Source organism: Takifugu rubripes, chromosome 17 (assembly GCF_901000725.2).
Source record: "Takifugu rubripes chromosome 17, fTakRub1.2, whole genome shotgun sequence".
NCBI classification, from domain to species: domain Eukaryota; kingdom Metazoa; phylum Chordata; class Actinopteri; order Tetraodontiformes; family Tetraodontidae; genus Takifugu; species Takifugu rubripes.
Genome location: NC_042301.1, coordinates 1,609,605 through 1,637,196, shown reverse-complemented (window position 1 = coordinate 1,637,196; position 27,592 = coordinate 1,609,605). Strand labels below are relative to the sequence as shown.

The 27,592-nt window shown below is 46.8% G+C and overlaps 4 protein-coding genes and 1 long non-coding RNA gene across 10 annotated transcripts; 3 read left to right on the top strand and 2 right to left on the bottom strand.

Annotated features, from left to right (window-relative positions):
* Window positions 1-348: 348 nt before the first annotated feature.
* LOC105417621 (uncharacterized protein C4orf54 homolog) lies at window positions 349-9,437 on the bottom strand. Its single transcript, XM_011612379.2, has 2 exons — window positions 5,203-9,437; window positions 349-3,551 (listed from the first exon to the last, which is right to left on the bottom strand). The coding sequence occupies exon 1, from the start codon at window positions 9,355-9,357 to the stop codon at window positions 5,227-5,229; it is 4,131 nt and encodes a 1,376-aa protein (XP_011610681.2). The 5' UTR covers window positions 9,358-9,437; the 3' UTR covers window positions 349-3,551; window positions 5,203-5,226.
* On the top strand, window positions 9,217-12,890 carry LOC115253348 (uncharacterized). The gene is made up of 3 exons (XR_003891673.1): window positions 9,217-9,327; window positions 10,896-11,044; window positions 11,800-12,890. It is a non-coding gene; the product is annotated as an uncharacterized lncRNA (long non-coding RNA).
* Window positions 12,891-13,353: 463 nt separating this feature from the next.
* Window positions 13,354-17,897, top strand: LOC101064344 (coiled-coil domain-containing protein 149). Of its 6 annotated transcripts, XM_029851123.1 has the most exons (14): window positions 13,355-13,594; window positions 14,157-14,318; window positions 14,422-14,460; window positions 14,568-14,675; window positions 14,749-14,865; window positions 14,951-15,123; window positions 15,348-15,420; window positions 15,522-15,606; window positions 15,674-15,821; window positions 15,909-15,985; window positions 16,099-16,134; window positions 16,635-16,712; window positions 16,780-17,264; window positions 17,298-17,897. In XM_029851123.1, exons 1-13 carry the CDS (start codon window positions 13,544-13,546, stop codon window positions 17,241-17,243), a joined length of 1,611 nt encoding a protein of 536 aa, XP_029706983.1. In that variant the 5' UTR covers window positions 13,355-13,543; the 3' UTR covers window positions 17,244-17,264; window positions 17,298-17,897. The 6 variants fall into 6 exon arrangements, with proteins under 6 accessions (XP_029706985.1, XP_029706983.1, XP_029706984.1 ...); XM_029851125.1 differs by having other exon boundaries at window positions 13,354-13,594; window positions 14,175-14,318; window positions 16,780-17,897; XM_029851124.1 differs by having other exon boundaries at window positions 16,635-16,709; window positions 16,780-17,897.
* A 190-nt stretch (window positions 17,898-18,087) lies between these two features.
* On the bottom strand, window positions 18,088-19,414 carry LOC101064570 (extracellular superoxide dismutase [Cu-Zn]-like). Its single transcript, XM_011612385.2, is given in 4 exon segments — window positions 18,088-18,566; window positions 18,569-18,601; window positions 18,604-18,863; window positions 19,273-19,414. Coding segments are annotated over 4 exon segments (636 nt in total). The 5' UTR covers window positions 19,287-19,414; the 3' UTR covers window positions 18,088-18,237.
* Window positions 19,415-20,150: 736 nt separating this feature from the next.
* Window positions 20,151-25,742, top strand: dhx15 (DEAH (Asp-Glu-Ala-His) box helicase 15). The gene is given in 20 exon segments (XM_029851388.1): window positions 20,151-20,324; window positions 21,252-21,618; window positions 21,861-21,878; window positions 21,880-22,055; window positions 22,136-22,295; window positions 22,376-22,594; window positions 22,668-22,694; window positions 22,696-22,836; window positions 22,902-22,988; window positions 23,077-23,146; window positions 23,149-23,225; window positions 23,307-23,318; window positions 23,320-23,416; window positions 23,503-23,699; window positions 24,375-24,498; window positions 24,756-24,946; window positions 25,052-25,221; window positions 25,317-25,332; window positions 25,334-25,375; window positions 25,377-25,742. Coding segments are annotated over 20 exon segments (2,313 nt in total). The 5' UTR covers window positions 20,151-20,262; the 3' UTR covers window positions 25,437-25,742.
* The last annotated feature ends 1,850 nt before the right edge of the window (window positions 25,743-27,592 follow it).

Sequence of the window (27,592 nt, the reverse complement as noted above, 5' to 3'; positions counted from 1 at the left end):
TGCCAGTCTCGCCGTGTCCACGGCAACCATGTAAACAGTGCAGCAAACTGTCAGGTTAAACTTAAGCCTCGGCCCGGGTGATGTTTCAGTGTCACCAGAAAGCTAACCTCGCATGCTGGCAGATGCCAAAATTGTACTTGTGTTGGCATAAATCTGTTTGATTCCCTTTGACCTCTGCCATTTCTGGGGGGGGGGGGTTGTGTGGTTTTGGTGGTCGGGAACCATTCATCAGACGGCCGCGGGAATCAGGTCAGAGGAAAATGAGAAACAAAGTTCCGTTTCACAGAGGAGCGTCTGTCACGTGCAGCGGTGGAAAGGTTGCGGTTTAAATTCAGGGACAAAGTCGTGTTCGGTAGCTTGCATTTATTTAAAACAGGAGTAGACCTCAGTCAGCCCACGTCACACTCATCCTTCAGATTCATTACGAGCACAGCACTTGCATCTCCTTTCAAAATCTTCCCTCTCTCAGTCTTTTCTGATCTGGCTTCCTCACACACAGATATAGACACAAAATACATCATTTGCACAATATGTAATAATCTGTAGTTTATGTATATCTCGTTCTTTTCTATTCAAATCGGTAGCCCTTTTCTTTAAACATTCAAAAATCCCCTTTTCTCTGATCATCTTAGCTTCTACTCCTTTTCACAAAATCAAGCTTAGGTAGTTAGTTTCCAATATTTAATTAACTTTTCTGGAAGGTAACTTATCATAAGGGTTTGTTGCATCTTAGTACTTCGTAGTGCTCGTGGTATCACCACAATTTGGGGAGATTTGGGGAAATGATGCATGAATGATCAAAAATGTGCTTTTAAAACTCTGGTAAGAGGTAGTATATCGGGTCTTTATGTTTGCTGTTTATCTATTTTCATTTAAGTCATCTCTGGACAACGAATGTGTATATTTTTAAAAGGTCATGTACATTTTTTGTGGTTAAAACACAAACCATTTTTGGTTTACTGCACAGTCAGGAACAAAAAAATCTTTAAACCCACTGTAGGAATTTTTATATCAAATCAGCTTTTCAGGGCATTTCAGAGTGTTTTTCACAGCGGCACAAAAACATGTATTTTACAGAATCAAGGCATAATCTGACCTGCAGAGAATTTAAACATTTACATTAATTAAGTATATCACAATGATGCCACAATGCCTATTCAAAAGGAAACAAGCAAATGTTCAGAAGAGAGCAGAAATAAAGTAAGAGGGTCATCAATTAATCTGTGCTTGTTCTAAAACATTTCTGGATATTTACTGTAAATAAAAATAAATAATGAAGCGACTTGAACAGGGGAAGTGACATGTGCATACTGGATCGACAGGCCTAACACATGCACCGAGTGTCTGCAGGCCAAGTAACGCGACTCCTGCTTTTACGCTCACAGAATGCTGAAATGCCAAACATAACTTACAGACACGGACACGTCCACATTCACGCCGCTCACATCTCAACACACAGACGTGTAAAACAAACTGGCACCCGTAACGGACTTTCTCCCCTAAATGTCTCCACTGGCTCAGATTTGCGCGCCTGTGTTTCTCTTTTCTTCTCGTTAAACCGCACGAGGGAGCGTTCAAAATGCAAAACATCCCCCGACCAGGAATTTACACACACTTTGGTTACAACCGCGGCCATACACACATTAAACGTGGAGAGGCTGTTATAACTGTGAACATTTATTTTGGGACTGAAGCAGTAAATTTGACAAAAAACAAAAAAACAACACAATGGCGGGCATTCTCGTGACGTCACCGTTCACAGTGTCATAACGACAGCAAGTACATTTGTCATGGGAAGTGTGTCCCCCATCATTCTTCCATCCATCCATGCATCATTTGCAATAACCTCTATTTTCTATAGTCTCCACTTTTTGCTTTTGGGTTAGAACTTCCATTTTGGTGTCCAAAGTTCATTTATAGACAGTACTGCTGCTCTCCGTCCTGCTCCACTCCAAAAAAAAAATTTTTTAGCAATTAAAATGTATATATATATATAATTATACACTACAGTATCTTGATAATGTTGTGTTTCTCCAATTTCAGAGTTCGGTTTGTGGCAGACAGCATGGAGATATTAATCCCCTCACTCAATGTTTTGGATGCTCCAAATATAAATGTTTGATGGGCTGATCCATCCATCAACACTGACCCCGACCTTAGCCGGGCAGCAAGCTGAGCAAGGTCGGTTCGATGCCCTTTCTGCCACGTCCTCCATCATTTCATGAAGGATCATGCCGAAGGCCAGATGAGATGTTTGGAATACCTCTACAGTGTAGCATCCAAGAGGCATCCAGGTCAGTCATGCAAAGCAGCTCAGCTCAACACAAAGGCAGCAGTTCAATACGTCTTCTAAAGAACTCGGGTCATTCAGGCCACGGGTGCATGAATTTTGACCAGTTTGATCACAATGAAAGTCAAAATGTGAGCGTTGGGCTCGAGGTGAGCCTATAAGGTGAGTCGGAGCTGGGGTGGACTGCAGCAGGCCTCTCCTATCAGGCAGGACTCACTCAGAAAGTGTAGGGCACTGGAACTGAAACGCGCCATTTCTCCCAGTTTTACACCTGACCAGTGCGCCAAAGAGCACCGGAACTCACACATAGAGCAAACTTCTCCCAGGCCTTCCAGTGAAATGAACCACCCTGAGCCAAGCCTGCCTCCTGTCTGTGGAATATGTTCAACTGTCCAGCACTATTGTTAGTCCAGGTCAGAAGCTACAACCGCGGGCTGGTAGCAGCCTGGGTTAAGCTCTTCCACACCTTCCAGGGTTCCATGGCAGTTTGGCAGAACCTCTGGCAGAGTGACCAACGGTTCCTGTCTGTGGCCTTCTTGGATCACTCACACACCACAGTGTATTAACACGGCTGCTTATCTAAACTGCATGAAAACAATTTGAATTTCTGGTGGCTTCAAACATCCCAGCTGACATTGTGGACACTAAGCACCACGAAGCAAATACCACTAAAAAGGCTTTATATGACATTCATGTCGAAGGTAATCTAGTTCGTCTACACTGTGGGGAGAGATTTTGAGGCTGCGTGATGAATAACTGTGTTCTGTAGTACCGCTTTTGGCCACTAGGATACTGGTGGGGGGTACTTCAGCTATCAAATACACTGTCTCTCTTAACGAGTAGTTAAGAGAAGGGTTAGGGAAATAGCGATTCATGACAGATGTTGACGTTTACGCATGCTGAAAGAAAGATTCAACCTGCAAAAATATTATGACTTGACTGATGGTGTATCTGCGATACTTATTATTATATCTTCTTGCATTGTTTCCTTTTGAATAGACATGTTTGCTCAGCTCAAACGGCATTTCAGGAGTTCTAGACAGCAGCAGTTTAGAGATATCGACAAAGCAAATTCATATCAGCCAGATTTTGCAGCTGCATCTTGTTTACCCTGCAAAGTGCTCTAAGGTCTCCTATAAAAAGTAGGCAGCGCATAGGAGTGGGAATACAACTTGAACTGGGAAGAGATGACTGGAGAGGGTGAACGGAGGGCGAAAACTTCCCTTTCACTCAGTGAAAGCAGGTTCTTCAGTGGAGGTATCTGCAAGGTGACAGAGCACACAGGATTCCGTTAAACAGGTGGGAAATTTTGAAAGCAACATCTGTTTTTCTTGAGTTTCTCTATACAGATGGCTAATACGGCAGAAAATTCCGACCTGACTCAACCCAATTTATCGCTATGACACGTCACTGCAGTTTGTTTACGTAGGAGCGCTGGAGGTCAGCAGTGATCTCCACCCCCTTCTTCCAGTTTAGGGAAGAACAGAGGGGGAGGGGGCTATAAAAAGTTGACCCCATCTCAGCCCTCCAGACTTGCGTCCAAGCGAGACCTGCAGCAGCATCTGATGTCCCCCAGCAGCTGTGCTGTCTCTGCATCAGCACAACAAATACTTTACATTGCCTGACCTTTTCCTCCTGCATCACTATCCCAGCCATGCCCGCCCGTCTGCCACGCCGTGCACGCTCACTCACGCACGAGCGCGCCTTTTCACACCACATCTCGACCCCATGCTAGGCCCCTGACTGCCACGCACCCAGCTGACATGTATCTGTCATCCCCGAGCAGTTGTATTATTACTCCGACACATAGCTGAGAATGGACTGCAAAGCATGACACTGAGAAAGTAAAAGATTACCACAAGAAAATGCGAACTGAGTGTTAATCGATAAAAGCAACACACGAGCAAAACACAAAAGCAAAAAGGTCATTTGCCAAAAAAGCCCGCTTATATTTTTATACATAAATATATACAGCTATGAGGCCTAACATTATGACCACCCGCCCAATATTGAGTTGACCCTCCTTTAATTGCTAAAACAGCTCTGAACAGTCATGGCGTGGACTGTACGGACCCCCAAAGGTGTGCCTATACCTGGCGCCAGTATGTGTGTTCCATTGTGTCTATAACACTGCTCCCCACGTGAGCCTTGGCCAGCCGTGACCCCCATCACCAGCTCACATTTGATAGATACTGACCTCCGCGGATTAGGAACACCCCACAAAAGCTGCAGTTATGCTCCGAGCCAGTCAACTGGCCAGATCCTCACCCTCGTCCCTTTTCCCCGCTTGTAACATGTCTGATAGATGCTGCCACGATGAAAAGATAATCAGCGTGGCACGTTTCAGTGGCCAAAACGTTATGCCTGATCAGTGTAAATGCTGGCGCCGTTTTGCTTATCGCAACGGCAACTTCTGACACTGATTAAGAATAAGATGACGTAAAACGTCACTGATAAAAAGAAGAGTTCCCCGTGACACTGTCCAGCGCAGAGAGAGAACCACGTAAACAAACGCTATCAAAATAGCCGGATGATGTGTAATGCCGAGAAAAGGGAGCCCAGTCTGGACTGCGGTTGAAAATCCAGTCTCCCACCAAGCCCAGTGGAGTCAGATGACCTGTCATGAAGGTACTGCATTTCTATTAACGCTGACATGCCGCAGCCCAACAGTTCCGCTGCTGCTTCAGCCTCATTTATCGGGCAAAAATTGGGTAATAATGCCGCAGTAACGTTTTAGCTACCTATAAGCTCGACTTTAAAAAGCAAAAAAAAGTTATAGTTTGCCAGTTTAATTCAGATCATTACTTAAACTCTCACTCGTGTGTAAGAGATTTAATTTTCCATTGTTAATATAAAAGGCACATAAACATGCTTTTAATAATGTTAAATGTGCACAACATCTGGTATCTTACACATGTGGCGAGATGTTTCCTTGGTTACCGATGCTCCACTACAAAGCTCATCGTTGTTCCATCAAAGGAGGCTGGGGCGATAATTCTTGGACCTTGTTGTGTAGTGATGCTGATAACGGGCTTCCTGTCAGAGCTCAGTGCGCCTCCTCTCGTGGTCACATGTCCCGGGCCTCCAGGTTGGTGTGGCACCCCTAGCGGGGCTTCACTTGTCGCGCTGTAATACGCGCTCTCACTTCCTGGTGCAGTGACTTCCGGTCGAAGGCTTTTGGATATGACATCCCCTCCTGCTTTTTCAGAGTGATACTGTTGCTTGGGAAACACGGCCTGCACTGGTAACGTTGGCGACGGGACGAAGCCAGGGTAAATCATGTAGGTGGGGGCGTATGCTGCTGGGCTCAGTGTCAGAGGAGACACAGAGAGAGGCACAGGGGTGATGGGGGCGACATGTGCTGCAGGAGAAGGAGGCATCGGTACGTCAACATATTGGCCTGTCTCAGGGTCAAACAACCTCCTGGTCGGGGGCTGGACAGGTGTGTCCACCAGGTAATAATGGCCCGTCGTGGGGTCCAAAAGCATTTTGCGTTGGGTTTGTGGGTCTCCAGTAGAAGGTGTAGGTGAGACAGCTGGGACAGAAGGAGAGAGACATAGTACCTGCTGTTGCGTATGAAACCCTGTTGTGGCCCCTGCGTGATGGAGGACACTGGGGACGGCTGGGTACTCTATTAGCACTGGGGACTTTTTCTGCTCTATTGCTCTGAATTGTTGCACATCTGGATTCACCTCCTGCGAAACGGGTTCATGGTTCAGCAGCTTGACCCGACTGGCGTTACCCAGCCCTGGTATGGTCAGGTAATTCTCCGAATCTGAGCCGGCCTGCGCCACTGCGGGATTGATCGGACTGATTTTCTGGGACTCTATCTTTACTGCTAGCGGAGCTGCTGTTGTGTTGGAGTTCTCCACGGCCAATATGGAGCTTTGTGGACCAGGGTTATTGACAGAGGTCGCACATGCCTTCTTCCCAAAGTGGAGACTACTTCTGTTGCTGATTGTTTTGCTTTCCCGGGACTGTGTTCCGGACACATCAGTGTTGCAGGGGGACTTTACATCTCCTGCCCCCTTGTCTTCCGCTGGTCTCCCTGCTACTGTGTTGGATTGAGGAATCCTGTCCGTTTTGGTTTCCTCCACCTCAGCTCCTTGTTCCTCGCCAGCGATGAGAGGCATCGGCTGACTGTCTGCGGCCGTCTGCGGAGTGTGAGTTTTACGCTTCCACTCATTCCTGTCGAAAACATAGAGCTGCTCCATTGTCTTAACGGCGGCTTTCAGCTTCTCCAACGCGGCCTGTTTCGGTTCTCTTGGCTCAAATTTCTCCAGGCTCTGTTTCATCGGCTTGCCGTCGGCATTTGTGTGAATTTCTGGCGGCCTTGGCACCACGTACGGTAACCTGCTCGTCATGCAGTGGAGCGGGGAGTTTTCACTTGGTGCCGGGTGGCACACATTTCCTGCTTGTTTCTGAGACGCCTCGGCTGTGTGCGGTTTGATGTTTGTATTCACTGACTGACATTTAATGACGATGGGAGATGGTGGGGCGTGTTTAACTGGCTCCTTTTCCTCCAGTTTATCAGCTGCTGTGGTGCATTTGCTGTCACTTTTATCCAGAGAAACAAACTGATACGAACTCTTGACCAATTTACGGACATCTCTGACGTGATATATCGGCGTATGAAACTTGCATTTAGTGTCTCTTATGTCTCTGACAGTAAAACTTGGCATCTTATCGAAGGAAGACAGTATATGGCATTTCGCATCAGCATCTCCAGGTGTCCTGAAGGTGCCGACACTATTGTAACTTATTTTGGGGGTTAACAAGTTGGCGATATTCAGTGCGCAGCCTTCACTTTCCTTCACACTTCTCAAACATATTTTAATCTCAGGGGTTTTCCCTCCTTTCTCAGTTTCTCCCCGGCTGAAGTTGTGGGCGAACTGTTGTGAGGCAGCAGGTGCACCTGTCGCGGAGCCTGTCGCAGAACTTGGTAGGTCTTTTGGAAAATGTTTCTTCGAGAGGAGCTGGCAGCTTGGAACAAAGAGCAATTTTGACTGTATGCTGATGGTTTCTGGCCCTTCTTTTGCTGTCTGTGCGTCACTTACAGATAACGGCGGCACTTCCCTGACAGGCTCAGGTTTATCTTCGTTGGATGAATTCAGATTTTGTGTGTTGCTAAGCAGCCCTTTTGCCGTTTCAAACACTGATTTTTTAAAATCCTCTGGCGCTTTTCTTCTTCCTGACTCCTCTGTAGGCTCACAGGAACTGCAGCCGCTGTGTTGGTCATCAGTAGAGTTAAAGCCTGAGCCCGACTCCGACGATTGCCTTTGGAAGTCTCTTTCCTGGCTCCTTTCTTTGTCGCCATTGTCATCTTTGAGTTGAAAACGCGGGGACAGCGCCGGGTGGTTTTCGCAAATTTCCCCCCTCTCCAATTTGCGCTCCTGTTCAAACTGCATCTTTTTTGAAATCACATTTTTCAATAGGCTCGATGCAAAAACAGCTCTTTTGTGTGTGCTTCCTGTGCCGCCTGTGTGATGGCACTGCATGGCGCACCCTGATCTGGCGAACACAGTCCCCTTTTTGGAACACTTTGTGCGTCTGGTGACTTCAGGCTCGGTAACGTTACATCGCACATTCAACGTGACGCCACGCTGTGTTGTCTGAACGGTGTCTTTAATTTCGGAAGAGGAAGACTGCCGAGAAAGTGTCGCCTTGTGTAGTGCGTACATTTTGTTTTGAGTAGCTTTCACACCGTACCTTTTATCGCCCATAGTATTCTTCATTTGGAAAGCATTAGATGTTTTGTGCGCAATGACGCGCCGCTCTTCACCCTTCGTAATGTTTCCATAGTTCCAATCCATATAAGATGACCATTTATTTAGCCCATATTCCGACAGAGAGGACTCACTAGAAGTGCTAAGATTAATGGCATCGAAGTATGGACATGCCAAGCTGCGGAAAGATTTGGCGGTTAAATTACGCACCTCTTTATCCGCATCGTCCAGCTCACTTATGGAACTGGACGCTCCGCTTGAATACTCATTAATATCTTTCCGTCTTAATTTGGTTGCCAGGTGCTGACGGCCCGGAGCAGGAATGAAATACTCGGCTCTGTCACGGAACGGCTCTGCTATGGCGCCAGAGCTCACAAGAGGGCAGTGGCTACTGTCTCCAAAGTCTTTTGTGTACTCGTGTGCGGCGTTGTGAGCGATGCTGACAGGCTCATTCATCGCCCTGGAGGATGCTTTAATTGATAAATGAATCTCCCCCGCATTCGCAAATCTGTTTTTGTCCTCGCTTTCATCCGAGCTCACACTTTTTTCCGAGTCACAAAGATCACTCTCCTCCTGCTCGGTGCTCACTGCTCCTCCAAGACGGGGCTGCATTTTGGTTTGGTTCATGCCTTCCAGTATCAGAGTCCCCTCCTGCGTTTCATCGCTCTCGAAAGACGCGTAATCCACAAAGGAAAACACCAGATTGTTGTCTTCAAAATCCCAACAGGTGCCTCGCCCCTGGTCGTAATCTACGTCGTCGTCGAGTTCGGTTGGCTGGATTTCGTGCGTTGTGATATAGTGAGGCTCGTTTTCAACGGTCTCGTAGCCGCAGTAGTCGGACAGCACCGCGCTGGCACCGTCGTCGGACTCGGTTTTACTGTTCAGATACATGTCGGTGTACTGGAGCTCATCACTCTCGCTGCGCGCAGCGTCACTCTTGTCCCCCGGATCCAGCTCGGCGCGCCGCCGCTGCTCATTCCCAGAGTCCCGATCAGCGTTGGGAAGTTTGCTCAGTGGTTCCAAAGAAGGGTCCCCCGACACGGTGGGGCGTGCGTCCTCTGACTGCTCGCCCAAGTCCTCCGAGAGGACTTTCCTCTCCGCTTCATGATTCCTTTGCTGTGCGCGGTCGCATTGCAAGAGCAGGTGATTTCCTTCACCGGTGAAAGTTACTTTTACGGTTTTTACGCCGTCTGGTTTCATGTTCAAGTCTGCATAGCTGGACTCATCGCGTTTTCCCATGGTGTCGTTGTCGTCCGGGCTGTCCTTAACCTTCTCCGGGAGCAGCTTCCTGTGAAATCCGGTGACATCTCCGTAAGTGAGAGTTTCCCCTGCTGCTTCCATAAACTGCGGTGTTCACTGTCTGGTGGTCCTCGTTTGTGATGTTATCCCGACACAGGACGGAAAACTCTGCAGAGTGCAGGGACTCACTGCGGGAAGGGTGTGTGTGTGTGTGTGTGTGTGTGTGTGTGTGTGTGTGTGTGTGTGTGTGTGTGGGAGAGAGAGAGAGAGAGAGAGAGAGGTGGTGGTGGTGGGGGAGCTCTTGAGAGTTTAAGTTTACTTTGTTTTCTATGTTGTTCCTGTAATTCTGCAAAGCTTTGTAATGTTTTCCAGGCTGATGTCGCTTCAGCACCTTTTACTGATGAACAGCTCCACATTTTTTGTAAAAAGTTGAATACTTTTACGATACACGTAACGTAAATACCTTTAAAAAAAAAACATAAATATGTGTTTTACTGCTCTGGTGTTTGTGAACATCAAGCTGCTTAAATATATGCTCACCCACAACAGTTGCCAAAAAACAATATTTAAAAAAAAAAGATTCCCAATTTATTCTCTATCTAAAGAAACGGACTAATGTTGGCGCAAATCGAATCTGTTATTCTCACACACGTTAAACGGCCATGTGGGAGTTGTGAGCTCGGAAAAATGTAAATGAAGGATGAACCTCAGTAATTAGTGTTATCATCAGAGGCGATGCTGAATAATTCCATCTCCCGCTGTAATGAGCTAGTCACTGGAGCTTGAAGGGCTAAAGGCGCAACTGTTGTTCCTGGACAGGGCCCCAGATTGGTGGTATGCAGCGGGGAGGGGCCGGGCCAACAGTTGCTCCATGTGGAGGGCACACTGACAGCAATATCAAGGACAGAGGCGACCAGAATAAAGCCCTGTCACCCTGAAATTACTTCCACCCTCCCGTCATGAATGAGCTGTAATGTGTTTTCTTTATTGTCTCTTTTGAATTGTGTGGCGTGTTTGAACATCCGTGCTTTTTATTGGTGGAATGATCCTTTTCTTTTAGCTCCATTAACACGATCTAGTTAGTAACTTAGTTACCTGCTACATCTGAAATCCAATTTCCCCCAGAGAACTTTATCTTCGTGAGCTGTTAAAGCAGTGTGACATCATTGTGGGGAAAAAACAAAAGCACACACACACAGACACACACACACAGGGTGCACATGACTTCCACAAAGCTGATAAATTTAGGCAGCTATTTAAAATGGGGACAACCGCTCACGCAAGCACACACCGAGATCAGTTTCTTACACTGGCCACATTGAAGCAGCAGGTGCTATTACATTAATAAGGGTCTCACACCACCCACGTGAGGACCCGTTCCCTCCCACACACATCACACACTGGAGGTGAGTGTGTGTGTGTGTGAGTGTGAGTGTGGTCTGTACCTCAGGACAGAGGGTGTGTTAGAGCAACACAGCAAACCACAAGTGCCACGGAAAATAAAAGTGAGCGATTATTATAGCAGCACGTTGCAGAAGAGTTTTAACTCTCATTATTTAAATCTGACAACTATATATTTAGTAAGCATTGAAATCATGCTTGTTTTACTGTCTGGTGTGCGATCTTTTGCCGTCTTGCAGCAGCAGCGAATGTGTGATTCAGGCTCTTGAGAGCGAACTGGAGACGTTTGATGGCTCGAACACCTGCTGTGAAGCAGTCACCAGCAGCCAGACACCTCACTTCTCTGGGTGACACCCTCCCAAACCCCCAGGGTTTCATAGTTCAAGGGGTAAGAGGTCATCTTTGGATTTGAAGGTGTCATACGTGAGCTAGTTAAGTGGATGTAAAGGATTAGAGTGTAACTGTAAACTGTAGATATTGACAATTCACTTAAAGAGGATTAATGCTCTCTGTGGGCATTTCATAGCTAATGACCTTTTGATGGTGGAGGGATTAGAAACATTATCATTTAATCAGACACCCCCCTCCCCCCATATTGGAAAACGTTGACATTTGTGAGTCAGATGATTTAAAGACATTATATTTCCAATGCCCAACATATATGTAATTTACTGTGTATCACCTAAATAAAGTAGTAGCCCTAAGTCATTTACCAAGAATAGAATTTATATTTTTCAATAAGTTATAGAAATAAGTGCTAGAATAGCTCTAAATGAAAGAGAAACATTGCTGAAGTGGTGTCATCAAAGCATAAAGCATTAAAAATGTGGGACAAAATCACAAAATGCACTGCTACTAATAATAAACAGGCATTTTTATTATGTTTCTTTTATTGTAAGAAGAAAAAGAAAAGAACCCAGGTCTTTAATTAAAAATCCGTTTGTATTAATTGGAGTTTACGTCGTTCTCTTTAAAGTCTTTCCTCTTTGCAACGTGCACAAGCCAAAACCAGTGCACGTTATAGTGTCCATAAAGTTGTCCAAGCATCCCAAACACTAGCAAAATGTGAAAACATGGCATTCTCCCCGTCAGAGGTCAGGATTAACAAGCATCTTGCGTTTTTCCGTTTCATTGGTTGTCTAGAAAGAGCCACGTTTGCTGAGGCGTCATCTGGGTTCAGCTCCTGCGGCCTAAAAACAGCAGCGCTCGGTGAGAGCTGTCATGAATATGCCAGTAATGGCAGACATGTACGGTCGCTGTCGTCTCGTACTGAGGATTTGGTTTCACTCCTACTCATAAAAGGTCAGCACCTTGTTAGGAGCTGCTGGGATAACCAGCAACCCTATTGTTTAATTAAGTCTTTTCAGACCTGTATACCTGATATCCATAACCTTTTGTTAACCTTGGAGACAGTATACAGATATAGTAATCTTCTTGTGCTGTTTCAACCCAGACTTTTATTTATAATAACATGGTGTTCAGCTCTTTCTTCACATCTGCCTGTGTGGACAACCTGCTGTGGTCCAGCTCCAACAGTTTGCATCAGAGCAGCAAAGTATAAAAATGCATTTCCAAAAAAAAAAACCCTCCAGCTCATCCAGGTCATCCTAAGACTTCCTATGATGAAAACTGCTGGTCCACAGTTTGTGGCAACTCTTCAGCTCTCTCGAGCTGTTCATCTTGCTTCTTTCAACTGTTTCCTGGACTTGGTTTTGTTTAGACCTTAACAAGAGTATAACAAAATGGGTCGTTCCTTTACACTGTCCTGTGTCTTTTCTGGATTGATTCCTGTCTTTGTGGAGGATGTTGGACAGATATTAATAAACTTACTTCTTTTTACACTGTAAAATGTTTTAAAAGCATTGTATCCAGTCATAGTTGGGAAGCCTGTGGCATCTTAATTTGGGAGTAATTTCTGGGCATTACCCGGAAAAGCCCTCATAGTTTCCCAAGGTCTACAATTACTGGCTGATGTAGAAAACCTCTTTGTTAATGCAACATACAGTTGAATAGATTTTTTTTAATGTTGTCTTGTGAACATGATACCTGATTACACTCTAATCAATTCAAATAAAAATCTATAAATGATGTTCGAATTCCGACACTCATTATGTGAATCCATTCAATGCGTCATGACTGCAAACATAGAGCTCTTTGGCGCCCCCCTGTGGTAATAATAACAGATGACACCCCCAAAAATTAACAGTGATTCTTTAAAAATCGAACATTTACAAGAAATCCAAAAATATTTGCAGGTTATTTTGATGAGCGCAATTTGGTATTCCAGATAGCATCTTTACATGCACAATCAACATTGCTCAATTAAAACGACATTTCCCCAAATGTTGTTAGAACGTGAAGAAGTCCGCCCCCATCTGGTCACAGTGAGTAAAGCAACGACAGCAGTCAATGCCCGCTGAACATATGACCTTTATATAGTGTAATGATATAGCAATCATTATTATTATCATTGTTATAGTTATTATAATCGTTTTTGTTATCATGATACGGCAATGTTATGGCAAAAAAAGACAGCTTCCATGGTTTTGGTAGATTTTTACGTTTTTGCAAGAGGGGTAGAAATGTAACTTTCTAATAATAAACTCCAAAATGTAAATGTGCACACGTACTTGAAAGCATTTCCATTTTTGGAAGGCTGAATGATGATTGAGTCAAGTCTCGGCTTCCACTGTGACGCGGCTCTGACGTCACCACGGACGGAAGTGCCGCAGCGACGGTGTTCCTGGAGCTGCTAATCCGCTTTGATGATGCTGTCTGTCGAAGGTCTGTGACTCTGACCAAGCCAACCGACACGCTGTGGCTTCATTAAGACGCGCTTGTTTGAGATCCAGGGTCTTCGCATTTGCCCTTTGCCGGAGGGAGAGAGATGGAGGCGGGCAGGAGGAGCGACGGGGACGGACAGGGGCTCCTGAACGAGGTGAGGCTGCTCAGGTCAAAGAGGAGGGACACGCTGTGATCTTCTCCAGAGGCTCTGGAGATCCTCCACGAAGATGGACGGCTTGTTTAGATTTTGAGATTTCTGATTTTTGAGGAAGCGTGAACTTCCTGCTGCCACCAGGTTGACCTGCAGGTGCTGCAGGCTTTTCCTTATCTGTGTCAACTTTAACACAACCTGAGCTTTATTTTACATACATCTGTGTTACATGGGAGGTCCATGATTTGTCTGAAGCGCAGAAACTCGTAAGGTTATATTGGAACCCACGTGATCTAATTTCCACCCAATTACGTTTGGAAATTAAATTTACAGGAAGTTTTGGCGTAATGGATTACCAGACAAAAGTATTACTTAATTTAAAGTGTACAATGTTTTAAAGAAAAGGACAATAGCATATTCAATCACAGAGATGATGCCATACATGTTTATCGCTGTGTAAACACTAAATCATGACCTTGTGTACTTCCTGTTAAAGATTCTGTCATTATTGAGGGGAACTCTCATAGAGATGCGTGTTCCTCTCTCCTTTAAACGCATCACCCAGTTCATGGTTTGTAAGCAGAAGCTGGAGAGTAAGAAAGAAGCCCTCCTGATCCTGTCGAAGGAGCTGGACACGTGTCAGCAGGAGAGGGACCAGTACAAACTGATGGCCAACCAGCTCCGAGAACGGCATCAAGGACTCAAGAAGAAGTACAGAGAACTCATCGTAAGATTAATGTTTGGTTAGTTAGGCAAATAGTCCGTCCTGGGTTACTGTTGCCTCTGGCACATGTTTCATTACTGCTTTATTTCTGTGCCCTTCCGGACAGGACGGAGATCCTCCTCTGCCTCCTGAGAAACGCAAACAAGTATGTTGACTCTAAACCAGGTCTTTTTTCCCATCGTTTTCGAACATCGTCTGTGAGGACGAGATGCTCTTTTTAGCCTTTGCTGACTCGGCGGATGTTTTATCGAGGTGGATTTAGCGCAGCTGCTGAGAGACTCCAGAGACAGAAGCGGCCAACTTTCCGAGGAGGTGAAGGAACTGAAACAACGGCTGCTGGAGGTTCAGGGAGATAACAAGGTACCGGTGCACGATGCTGAGACTTCAGCCATGACCGCGTGTCGACCCGATCCACCCCCGCTCTTCTCCGCAGCTTCTTCGGATGACCATCACCAAGCAGAGGGTGGGGGACGAAGAGGTCGGCGCCCGGCACTTTCCTGCCCACGAACGCGAAGACCTGGTCAGACAGTTGGAGAGAGCTCGGGAGCAGGTGAGACGCCGCCTTTTGGCGCCAGCTGGAGCCGATCCCGGGTCGGATCCAGGGGTATATTCCTCCGCGTTTTGCGTCGTTGCAGAACGAGCTCCTGGAGCACAGCGTGAAGTCGCTCTCGGACGAGCTGCAGGACGTCTGCGCGGAGCGCGACGTGTTCCAGCAGAAGGCTCACCGCCTCAACGTGGAGATGAACCACATCGTGGGCAGCGACGACGCCCGCATCTTGGACGTGGACGCCCTCTGCATGGAGAACAGGTCGGCAGTGAGCACGGTCCTCAATTTCAATCGGATCAAATGTGTTGATCAGGGGCCGCGACCTTTTAAAGGGTAGCGGAGGATTCGTCAGCATTAATCCCCCCGGAAACTCCAATTTCCTCTATTTATTGCTGTTAAATTGATGATCACAGGCAGATCAAAGTAATAACATTTCTGTAATGTCGGTGAAAGCTTCTTTACCGCTGATGTTTCTGATCTTCCAGATATTTGCACCAACAGCTCAACCAGCTCCAAGAAGAAATCCTCCTACTGAAATCAAATATAGTCAAATACAAGGTAGTTACACACTTTGACCTTTGTAAACAGGAGCAGCAGGAGTTTGCGTAACAGGTATTTTGTCTTCTGTGGTGCTCAGATTCCCTCTCCTGTGATTTCAGAGTGCCCTGGAGTGTAGGAAGAACTCTAAAACCTTCACGAAGCCCAACAGCAGCGCGCTGACGGGAGTTCTCTCCACCAAACAAGGTTTGTTTCGATGACGCGTGCGCACGTGTGCGTCCGCGACCGCTAATTTTAGTTTTTACGCGCGCAGTGAAGGAATTGTTACAGTCGGAGGAAAACGGCTGCAGTTTACCCGTGACCCCTCAGTCCATCTCGGACCTGAAGTCTCTGGCCACGGCGCTGCTGGAGACCATCCACGAGAAGAACATGGTCATCCAGCACCAACGGCAGATCAACAAGTAACGCCTCGCACTTTAGCGGAGCTTTAGCCGCCGGAGCGGAGCGGAGCGGAGCGGAGCGACGCCTGAACTTGTGTGTCTTTTAAGGATTCTGGGGAATCGAGTCGCAGAGCTGGAGAAGAAGTTTCAAACCCTCGAAATGTCGGGATTGTGGAGTCTACCAGGTAAAGGCCAACATCAGAATAGGTGTTTTCCTGGGACCTGGGGTGCAAATGTGGTTCATATTTTAATTCTTTATTCTTTCTTCTTCTGTCCTTTTGCTTCTGGCTCCGTGGAGGCCTCACTTACAATGTTTCTTTGGGAATAAATGGAAGTATGTTCACTTCGGCTGTAACTTTTAGTTTCCTTCTGCATCTGTCCGGATTCCAAATCCATCTGTGGATTACTTTTAAGTGGCGTGATTAAAATTTTGAAAGGATTTAGCTTAAGCAGGGTACGCACACAACGATAATGGGGCTGTTTTTGTTCCATTTTCCAGGATTTTTCCTTAAAAACCCAAGACCACATGATTCCCCCATCTTCCCCCCTCTTCTGTGTTGTTGCCATATTTCATTATTGTTTTTGTTAGATCACGCGTGATCACGCGGGATTTCTGCCACGAAGGACGAGATCCTAGATGGGTAGTGGGACACAATCTTGGATGTTGGATAAAAAAAAAAACATCTCTTAAGATTTAAAAAATCCTTGTGTGTGTATCCAGCTTTAGATACTTGAGGAATATAACTTGACATATGGTCCCATCTTATTCCGGTATGGTAAAGAGAGGCTTGTGCCTTCTCTTTTATAAAGCCTTTATTTGGGTGTGTGTAATAGGAGAGAAGGAGGCCGTCATCCTGAACGTGCAGCCGGATGAGCCCGAGTCTCCTGGACGGAAGAGTGAACATCCAGGTGGTGAGTCCGTGATCCGTGTCTTTACGTGCACATCCATGTTATTGAGTATCACCGTTTGTCCTTACAGCTGGTGAAGGGGCGGAGCCCCAGCTGAGCTCCTCAGATGCCCCAAACCCCGAAAGGTCGTCGTCCGCGGTGCCAGGTGGCAGCGAAGAAGCGCCGTCATCGAAGGAAGACCTACGCGAGGACGACGAGTGTCGGGACGGGGGTCAGTCGCTGACCTCTCTGAATTTAGCCTCTTTGAATCACCAATCCAAGCAAGAGGAGCAGACGAGTGATACCCCTCCCTCGGCCGGGCCGTCAGCCGGCTGCTGCCCACGGCGAACTTTTGACCCGGACGGAGCGGACGAACCTCCCGAAGACGCAGGAGATCAGGAGGACGAGGAAGGTGTCGTAAGGGAGGAAATCTCCAGTGTCAATGGGTCCTCCTTAGTGGCTGCAGGTTCTCTCCAAGAGCAGGTAGAGGCGGAGTCAGGTCAGGGGGCGGCGCCTTCAGAGGAGACACCTGTGGGATTTAGGGAGGGAAAATAAAGGGACGAATCTCGGGGTTGAATAAATGATGTTTGTCGTGGTGGGAGATTAAAAAAAGAGAGAGAAACGCTGACAGAGACCATTGTTATATTGTAGAAGTCTGCAGCTGTAAAAGATTGTTGTAGGTGATAATTACTGTGTGGCTCAATAAGGACGCGTCGCCAAGGCACTTTATTTAAACCGGAGCGAGGGAGATGTCTTAGCTCTGTGGTTGTCGCATTTCAACTTTTCCAAATCCATTTCGAGGTTCCCATATCAACGTGTAGCGGTCCGAGCTTGGGCTCATGCTCGCCACACGCAAACTCAGCTAACCCGATTAAAAGAGGAACAAAGGCCTTTGTTTGATCACCCAAATATTTTAGAGAATTATTTACTCTGAGCTTAAAGTAACGATGTCTCGATGCTGTTCGTCTTCTTTGCATCGCAATTATTCTATTTTTTTATGGTCCAACACTTGTTTTTATTAGTTGACGCTGCACTAAACCGGTTTCTTTTAAAATGGCACTTGCACATCGATTAGCTGTGACACAACGAAGGGCACAAACTATTTTTTTATTACACTCACAAGCAGGAGTCTGGAAGTGCCACATGTGTGTGTGTTTAATGTGGACAAGAACTGATTTATTTATGCAAAATAAATCACTTTAATCTTCACACAAGTGTTGTGTTTTTAACCAGAGATCAAAAATACACCCTGGCTGCACATGGCTCAGGGGCAGATTCTGTGGTCTATACTGTAGGAGGAAATGAAGAGAAAACACAATAAAAACGTAATAATGAGTCAAAACTCTTCTCTATTGAGTATGAGAATGTGATTAAGGACATCAATAAAGACATCAGCCAATTATTGATGCCAAATGAACTTTATTTGTAAAGCCTCTGTCACAATCAAGATTGAACACAAGCCCAGAGCCTGACCCCCCCCCCCCCCCCCCAGTGCCCAATCACCTGACTAAAAACGTAGCATCTACCTCCAGAACAAAACAATGGAAGATCAATTCTTTTTCATCCTTTCTGCAAACTTCGGATAGTTGAGGTTCCACAGATCGGGAGAGGAAATCCCAATAACGCAGCAGGCCAGCCTCCGCCCCGCGTTTCCATGCAGGAGGCTCCCGGCGTCGCCGCCCTGGCCCAGGTCGTCGTTCTTTTCGTGGACCACCACTGCTCTTCCAATGGCAGACATCCCTCCGAACAGCGTCGCCTTCGACTCAACCACAGCTGAGATAATTCCCTCCTGAGGCACGAAGTTCCCGAAGTCTCCCGGGTGGTTAGGGTGGTTTTCGCCATATGGGTTGTAGTGGCCCCGGGTGGAGCCGCACCCTGGCTCAGGTCTCCGTACTGATGGATGTGGATGGCTTTGGCTCGGCATCAGTCAGAAAGCCACCAACGTGAAAGAGGACCCTGAGAATTCCCTGAGGCCGGTCCTGCTTGAACAGCACGTGACCGTAGAGTTGAGGCACATCCTCTGGCAGCGCGCTGCTGCGTCTCATGTTGCAGGACGCGTACAGGCTGCCATTGTTCTGGGAGGCCTCTGGAAGAGCTGAGCCGTTCCCTTCAGCTAAGACACAGCGCTGACAATCAGCCAGCAGAAGCATCAGCGCTGCCAATGCACTCGCGGACCTGAAATCAGTATTAAAATGAGAAAAAAACACTTTATGGGAGCAGATAGTAGCGCTGCACCTCTTTATTGGTGTCAGTGGCAACGTTTGCATTATAAACTTATGCTGTTGCTTCCTGCACAGTAGAATAATTATTAATTAACTGATTCATTCCTTTCAATGTGTCCTTTTGGGGTTTTAAAAGGCGTCTACAGGTTAAAAAAGAGAAAAAAAATCAACCCAATTGTGATTATTATTGCTGGTCTTGTTAATAAAATACTCAAACGAGTTACACTACACTTTATGTCGTCCATCAAACCACATTTTGCTCTAATGTTCTTCCGCTAGATGGGAAAGAATTTCAGCAAAGATCCCAACCAAACGCATGGCAGCGTTTGGAGCAGCGGGTAAAGGTCAGAGGCTGCACTCACCCGTGTGGACGCATCGTCAACAAAGGTGGACTTTCAGTCTGGATCAATCCGACCGCTGCTCGCTGCTCTCAACAGTCCAATGAAGCACGAAGGTCTCGACGGTAGGAGGTGATTTGGGAGGGTGGAGCAGGTCTGCAAACACAGAACCGGAATATTTATCTTGTGACACGTTCCGATGTTGATTGTTGTATAAGACATTGACTGTTGCACTGTTGCTGTAATGTTTGTAATGTTCATTTTATGCCGTCTGTGAGTTGAAATTCCATTCTGTCTACTTATATATCTGAATAACAATAAATCCTGTCTTTCTCAATGGCTATACAGCTTGTTTTTGGAGGCAAAGATAACAGTTTTGAGTTTTTACTTGCAAGGAGGACGGAGAGATTCGGAGGTCCCTAGGGGGAAACACAATAGCAAGGTCCATTCATAGTAAAATATGTGAATCATAATGGTGAATATATGAGCAAGTCTTCATTGATTTATGAGCCCTGGCTCGCACACACAGCGCATCCTTCCATACAATGTAAAAACATACACAACGAGAAGAAATTCTCCTGCTTCTCCCTGCTTCCCATGCTGTTATCGGCAACTCCGATCAATGTTGCATCCTGATACTCCTTACAACTCCTTACAGATACAATATAACAAGAATAAAGAATATAACAAGGAAAAGCAAATAGGAGCTAACTTTATTATCATGATTCTAACAACTTTCTATCATATTGGTCATTTTTAATTTATTTTCACTAATGCTCTTTGGATTTAGAACCACTACGAAATAAATAGAGCAGAGTTAATAATTTATTTCCACAAAACAAAAGCCGGAGGTTCTACCTCCAGGCCAGTAGGTGGCGGTAAACTCTCGCTGTATTGTACATTATAACGGCGAAACCCACGAGCAGAAGAAACCGGATGTCTGGCTGCTCTTCATTGCCCGGTAGAATTCTTTTCGCGTTCATAGATTAAACACAGACTGTATTATTTCCAAATATGTCCAAAAGGCATCGTTTAGATTTGGGCGATGACTACTCCAGTAAGAAGAGGTCTGATGGGTAGGTGAAGCTCAAAAGTACGCGCCTGTTTCACGCGGTATAAACGGCTAACTGATGTTAGCTAATTTTGGCTAGCAGCCACCAGTGATGTATTGGAAGTCGAGCTATTGCACACATTTCGGATTACGCTACATTAGCTTGACCCTCATTCCTTGGCAAAGGCAAATATCTGAGAGATTGATATTTTGCATACATTAGCATAATTGTGCTATGTTAGCTGCTGGTGCGGCACTGGCTAACCAGCAGAACGTGTAGTTATCTTCGACGCAGGGGCACGTGTGTATGGCTAGCGGTAAGCAATCAAGATGCTAACAAATGTTATTGTTAGCTTAACTGATTTGGATTTTCTTTAAATCAGCTGTCTATAACTCGGATTGAAAGGTGAAAGATTAGATCTGTAGTTAAAACTCAGCCCGCTTTTACGTGCATTTGGTAAGAATCTATCGTAAGTTTTGCTAAACGCAATAGCGACGTTTGGTTTAAAATCGTACACAACGTTCAATTGTGGTGCATCTGTCGTAACCCCCAAATATGCCATTAAAACCGGACTTTTCATCAAGATTTTTATCAAAGTTTGTATTCTTCCAGTGCATTGCGTGCCAGTATAAACCAATAGAGCACTGGGTAGTGAATCTTTTCTCCGGGCTGTAAACTTTGCCTCCCCTGTTAATCATTTATGTTGCACTGAGTGCTAAAGAATTAAAGTCCGAGATTGTGAACACGTATTTTTATTTTGGTATTTTAAGTGGTTTTTGTGACCAAATACGTAGCCTCAAAGTAGATCGATGTTTAGCATTTTTTTAAGTATAGATTGCTGCGTTGTGTCATAGATGTTGATGATTTCTTTTTTTATATCCTTATTCTTATTTATCGTATTTAGTTTATCCTTTATGTGATTGTGAAAATTTCCTGTTTTTGTTTTCTTAGGCGTGACAGAGACAGAGACCGGGACAGAGACCGCGAGGACCGCTCCAGAGACAGGGACCGAGATCGGGACAGAGACAGGGATCGGGACAGGGGACCGAGACCGGACAGAGACCGAGACACAAAGCCGCCTAGTGTCCCAGCCAACAGCACACCGATCATCCCAATTATGCCTGCTCTCAAGCAGATGGCTGTGCACCAGCAGATGAACCCGTTCACCAACCTACCACACACACCGCGATACTACGAGATCCTGAAGAAACGGTTGCAGCTTCCCGTCTGGGAATACAAGGAGAGCTTCAGTGACATCATCACACGCCATCAGACGTTTGTCCTCGTTGGAGAAACTGGATCTGGGAAGACGACACAGGTCTGGAAAAACAATCATTTCTACTTCCAGTTGACACGAAAAAGCTCAGATACGCATCCCGAACAATCCAATGCATTTTCCCCCCGTGTGGTAACGAGAAGTGATTTATGAAATCAAAAGGAACAAAATTACAATCATGATTGTGTCATTTATAGAACCCGTGGAAAAGGCACGTTTATACTCAATATTTCATTTTCTAGCATCTGACTCACATTGCAGTCTTGCTTTGAATTGATTTCCAGATCCCGCAGTGGTGTGTGGGACATGGTGAGGGGTTTGCCGGGTCCAAAGCGCGCTGTAGCGTGTACCCAGCCCAGGAGAGTCGCGGCTATGAGCGTGGCGCAAAGGGTGGCGGACGAAATGGATGTCATGCTTGGACAAGAGGTCGGTTACTCCATTCGGTTTGAGGACTGTAGCTCCGCTAAGACAATTCTCAAGTAAGTGGGAAAATACTGTTGTCATGAGGAAGAAGAATGATGCAAACTCCAAGCTAATGCGCCCCTCGTGTGGTCTGTAGGTACATGACAGACGGTATGTTACTGAGAGAAGCTATGAACGACCCACTGTTGGAAAGATACGGGGTCATAATCCTGGACGAGGCCCACGAGCGAACTCTGGCTACAGATATCCTGAGGGAGTGCTGAAGGAGGTGGTCCCGTCAAAGATCCGATCTCAAGGTACTTCCAGTTTTGTTAACAGGCGCGGTCTCCATATACGCTTCCATATAAGTTACAGCAGAGTTCTCCTGAATGCGCAGATCATCGTCATGGAGTGCGACACTAGACGCCGGGAAATTCAGATTTACTTCGACAACTGTCCCCTCCTGACCATCCCCGGTCGCACGCACCCCGTCGAGATCTTCTACACCCCCGAACCGGAGAGAGACTACCTTGAGGCAGCCATACGTACGGTCATACAGATCCACATGTGCGAGGAAGAAGAAGGTGACGTCCTCCTCTTTCTCACCGGACAGGAGGTAAGGGCGCCGCTGGTCCTCCGGGCTTCGTCTTCCTCGGCATCTTAAGTGAAACCTCAATTTGCTCCTACAGGAAATCGACGAGGCCTGCAAACGGATCAAAACGGGAAGTGGATGACCTTGGACCCGAAGTGGGAGACATTAAAATCATTCCTTTGTATTCCACACTGCCGCCACAGCAGCAGCAAAGGATTTTCGAGCCGCCACCTCCGCGGAAACCCAACGGCGCCATAGGAAGGAAGGTGAGTGCGTCTCCTCCCGCGGGCCGCGCCAGAGCTCGCTGGATTTCTGACTGTTTTCTTCTCAGGTCGTGGTTTCAACAAACATCGCCGAGACCTCCCTGACCATCGACGGCGTGGTGTTTGTCATCGATCCCGGATTCGCCAAACAGAAAGTAGGCAAACGTGAAGCAGCGCTGGATTTGTTTTGTGTGTGCTGTGTTATTTTTTTTTATTGAAGGCTGTCTCCAACCACGCCCTCAGGTTTATAATCCGCGTATCCGTGTGGAGTCGCTGCTGGTCACCGCCATCAGTAAGGCCTCCGCCCAGCAGAGGCAGGTCGAGCCGGCAGGACGCGTCCAGGAAGTGTTTCCGGCTTTATACGGAAGAAAGCTTACAAAACCGAGATGCAGGCAAGTGAAAGCCTTGACGCATGGCGAGCCTGGCTCTGCTGAACGTGGCGGCGCGTTAACCTTTCAACGTTCGCTCTCCAGGACAACACGTACCCCCGAAATCCTTCGGTCCAACTTGGGGTCGGTTGTGCTGCAGCTGAAGAAGCTGGGCATCGACGACCTTGTGCACTTTGACTTCATGGATCCACCAGGTGAGTTGGTCGACGGACATGTGAGCTTTCCACCATTTCCTTTCCCCGCTCTGACCATCCTGCCCCCCCACCTCCTCTCTCTGCAGCTCCCGAGACTCTGATGAGAGCCTTGGAGCTGTTGAACTACCTGGCGGCGCTCAATGACGACGGCGACCTGACGGAGCTGGGCTCCATGATGGCAGAGTTCCCCCTGGACCCACAGCTAGCAAAAATGGTCATTGCCAGCTGCGAGTTCAACTGCTCTAATGAGATTCTTTCCATTACTGCCATGCTGTCAGGTAATGCCCAGAACTGGGCTAACATCTACCTCCACTACTGTAGCACGAGTGTTTTTGGGGTCACGTACAGGAAAGCATTGCTCTGAAACGCCGTAATGTTGACGTTGGTGCTTTTAAAATATTGATATTGAATTTGTGCATTTGGTTTTTAGAACACAGATCCACTCCCAGCCTCTTTACTCCACCACTTTCTTCTGATGCCCATCATCCTTAGGGTTTTATTTAGATGTGCTGCTCCTAATTTGTCATAATTTGTACTGAATGAAAAGTCTTTGAGCCTCTCAAACTTTTATTGCCACCGTGTTGATTGTGGAGAGGGCAGGCACCACTTAAATCCCATCATCTCTTGCATTTCTCATAATTTCCTGCCCATTCAAATGGAACAAACCTGATCTAAACTGCGCACATCTTTTAGTTCTCTTCCTCTCTAAATATACGTGTATGTATATGAGCATGTACATACATACATGCATGTATCTGATGTGCTAATAGCCTTTACAGTTGGGAGTGACCATGAAAACAGACTGCAGCCCCCCCCTCCGTTTGATAGAGCTTGTGGTCCTGCCCTGTCCCAGCGCAGTGTCGAGCACCCTAGCATCACAGTCTTTGCACCATGTTTCAGTGAATGTTTGACTTACCCCTATGGGCGGCTTTGTTGGGGCCATACCAACCTTGTTTAGTCCCCACAGTGTTTTGTCCGCCCCACGGAGGCTAAGAAGGCGGCAGATGAGGCCAAGATGAGGTTTGCCCACATCGATGGAGACCATTTGACGCTGCTCAACGTCTATCATGCCTTCAAGCAAAGTGAGTTCCCCATCTGGCGTAGCCTTAACGATGAGTTCAGCATGTCTCCGTTCCTTATTTTAACCATCTACGTTGACCATAAGGGGGCCTCTTGTTGTTGTCACCATTTGGTTGGTCCTAAAGGTGCTGCTGTGGTTAATTTTCACCAGCTTTGTGAATTCTGAGGAACTTAAAGTACCGGTACAAGTGTTGTAGTTGCCTAAGCTAGCAAACAACAGCGTAAGTGTGTAAAGCCCTGCCACGTCTCTCTTCTCCAGACCACGAGTCGAACCAGTGGTGCTATGACAACTTTGTTAACTATCGATCGCTAATGTCCGCGGACAACGTGCGGCAGCAGCTGTCCAGGATCATGGACCGCTTCAACCTGCCCCGCCGGAGCACAGAATTCACCAGCAGAGACTACTACATCAACATCCGCAAGGCGCTCTGCACCGGCTTCTTCATGCAGGTAGAGGTGGTTCCGCTCCTTGAGGGAGATGGTCAGCTGGTCACGCGTTGGACCCAGAGGCTCCGCCTTCGCCGCGTTCTGATCTGTGGTTTTGTTTTTGTTCAGGTGGCTCATCTGGAGCGCACGGGTCATTACCTGACTGTAAAAGACAACCAAGTGGTCCAGCTGCACCCGTCTACAGTCCTGGACCACAAACCGGAGTGGGTTGCTCTACAACGAATTCGTTCTCACCACCAAAACTACATTCGCACTTGTACAGACATCAAGCCAGAGTGGTATGTTTCCCTTTGAGTCGAGCAGCTTTTGAATGCACGTGAACCCCCCGACACATGCACTCACGGTCTTCTCCCCCCCCCCCCCCCCGTCACAGGCTGGTGAAGATCGCCCGCCCAGTACTACGACATGAGCAACTTCCCGCAGTGTGAAGCTAAAACGACAGCTGGAGCGGATCATATCCAAACTAGAGAGCAAAGAGTATTCCCAGTACTGATCGACATGCACAAATTACCCATGAAGACATCTGCATATTATAGTTTTAGATCATTATGTATTGTGGTCTCTCAAGGTTGTTGTTTTGGTTTTGTTTTTTACATTTTGTTTAATTTGTTTTTCCTCCAATGTTGATTCTGTAAGTGTTAACGTCAAACTATCGACAGTAAATAATAGATTATGGCTATTAAAATTTTCAAAAGGAAAATCGCAAACGTCATTTAGATGTTGACCTTCCTGGAGTGAATTGCTGAGTCATTAAAAAAAGTGCTTTCTTTGTTTCTTTAATAAAGGAGCTTTGACTTAATTCTTGCTGCCTTCTATGTTGCGCCTCTGTGTGCAGTATCACTTCATTTGTGTTTAACAGCGTCCATTTTCTAACAAACCTAATGTGCTAAATCAAATCGGATTAATGATTCGATTGGCTGCGTGATTGCGTCATGTCCGGCGATGCAGTCACGTGCTCGGAAGTCACCTGCAGCTTTACGTTCGCCATCAAATGGTTAATAACTCCATGGTTTCGTTAAAGGAATCACCGTTCGGTTGTTATCAGGACAAATTGGCTCTTAAGCCATCTCATCCACCCTGGCGCCGACACTGACGTTGCCTGGACAACCACAGGAGTCGCGGACATGTGACGCCACAGGGACACCCTGCGCCAGTTTCTGGCCCTTCTGGACCAGGTCGTGGCCACGCCGTCACCCAGAAGGTTGAACCTCCACAGCAGCATCATGGGGACCGTCTTTGAGGAACAGGACTACCTGGTGGAGTGCTTTGAGACCATCAGGGAGGACAGGTTATTGGACAACACCACCGTGAGGGAGGCGTCGGGCTTCCTGAGGATGCTGCAGGACGAAGACTTCCATTCTTTCCTCTGGCTGTTTCATGCAGCCTGTTGACAGTCTTTACCAAAAGCTGCAGAGCGGGGACATTGGCATGGCCTCCATCGAACGGGCCCTACAGAGCTTCACCAGCAGTGTCCAGGCCATAAGGTAAGCTAATTTAGTCATTACAATGATGCTAATAATGTTGCACATTTTCATTAGCACGCCTGCTCGCCGTGATTGTGCGTCAAGTGTGTCCAGAAATGGTGATAACCTAAAGGAGGAGAAGTCTCATTCGTATTCCTACTCACACTTTTGGTCCGTCTCCCTCAGGGACCAAAACTCCTCTGAATGGCTGAAGCAGGAGGCGGCAGGAACCAAAGGATCGGCGAGAAGCAGAGGCTGTCTCAGCAGGTACGCTCACACGGACGCAGCATCCAACATAGATGGCGGATGGTGCCGTCGGTGGTGACCGTTGTGTGGACCAGATCTGTGACACTATCCTGGACCATGCCCGGGAGAGGTTCTCCTTCACCAGCCACCTTGTGGGTGCCACGCTGCTGGAGGGAGAGATGTTACTCCATGCTCTGTACCAGGTTCTCCGGAGCTACGACCTCCAGGAGACCTTCTCTGAGACTCTGGGGCTGTTGAATATCCTCATAACCAGTCCGATGACAACGACTTAAGCCCTTAAAAAGGCTCAAGGCGTTCCTTAGCAACACAAGGGTGCCGGGACACCTGAACACGTTGGCCATGCTCTCTGTGGAGAGAACGCTCATCAGGAACATGCCTTATTTCAATCAACGTGTAATTGATCACTTTTCCTGCCTGGAAGGGAGGCGAGAAACATTTCAATACAAGTGACGAGTGCGGGGGGGGGGGGGGGTGGCATTACCCAGGGAGGGGCTGCTGCAAACACTATCTGTTGATGGTCGCTTGAATATATTTGCCGCATATAATATTGCACAATGATATTGTACAAAAATGTTCCCAAAGCCTCTGAGTACCCGTCTGCCTTCATTCCTGACTTGTGATTTATACTGTTTTACTTAATGTACAGAGAGACTGATTCCATCTTTTTGATGTTTTTGTACTGTCAAATAAAATGAAAGATTTTAAAAACCCGTTTGTGAGTAAATTGAATGTCTATCACCTAATGTGCATCATTAAATCATGCTTGGTCTTTACAGGCTTTAGTTGAGGTGAGGACAACACACCAGAACAAGTGGCTGCCGGTGTAAACATGTAACTGGTGGATAATTTACCTCTCATATACACTAAAGTAATGTTTCTCCCTGGTAAAGCGCAGCAGCGTGCGGTAAACATTAAATGT

Bases quoted from the DNA above. Each gene is read 5' to 3' on its own strand.
- LOC105417621 (XM_011612379.2), bottom strand. From the start codon at position 9,357: ATGGAAGCAGCAGGGGAAACTCTCACTTACGGAGATGTCACCGGATTT.
- LOC101064344 (XM_029851123.1), top strand. From the start codon at position 13,544: ATGGAGGCGGGCAGGAGGAGCGACGGGGACGGACAGGGGCTCCTGAAC. The intron at 13,595-14,156 runs GTGAGGCTGCTC...CGCATCACCCAG, and splicing joins GACAGGGGCTCCTGAACGAG to TTCATGGTTTGTAAGCAGAA. The intron at 15,822-15,908 runs GTAACGCCTCGC...GTGTCTTTTAAG, and splicing joins CACCAACGGCAGATCAACAA to GATTCTGGGGAATCGAGTCG.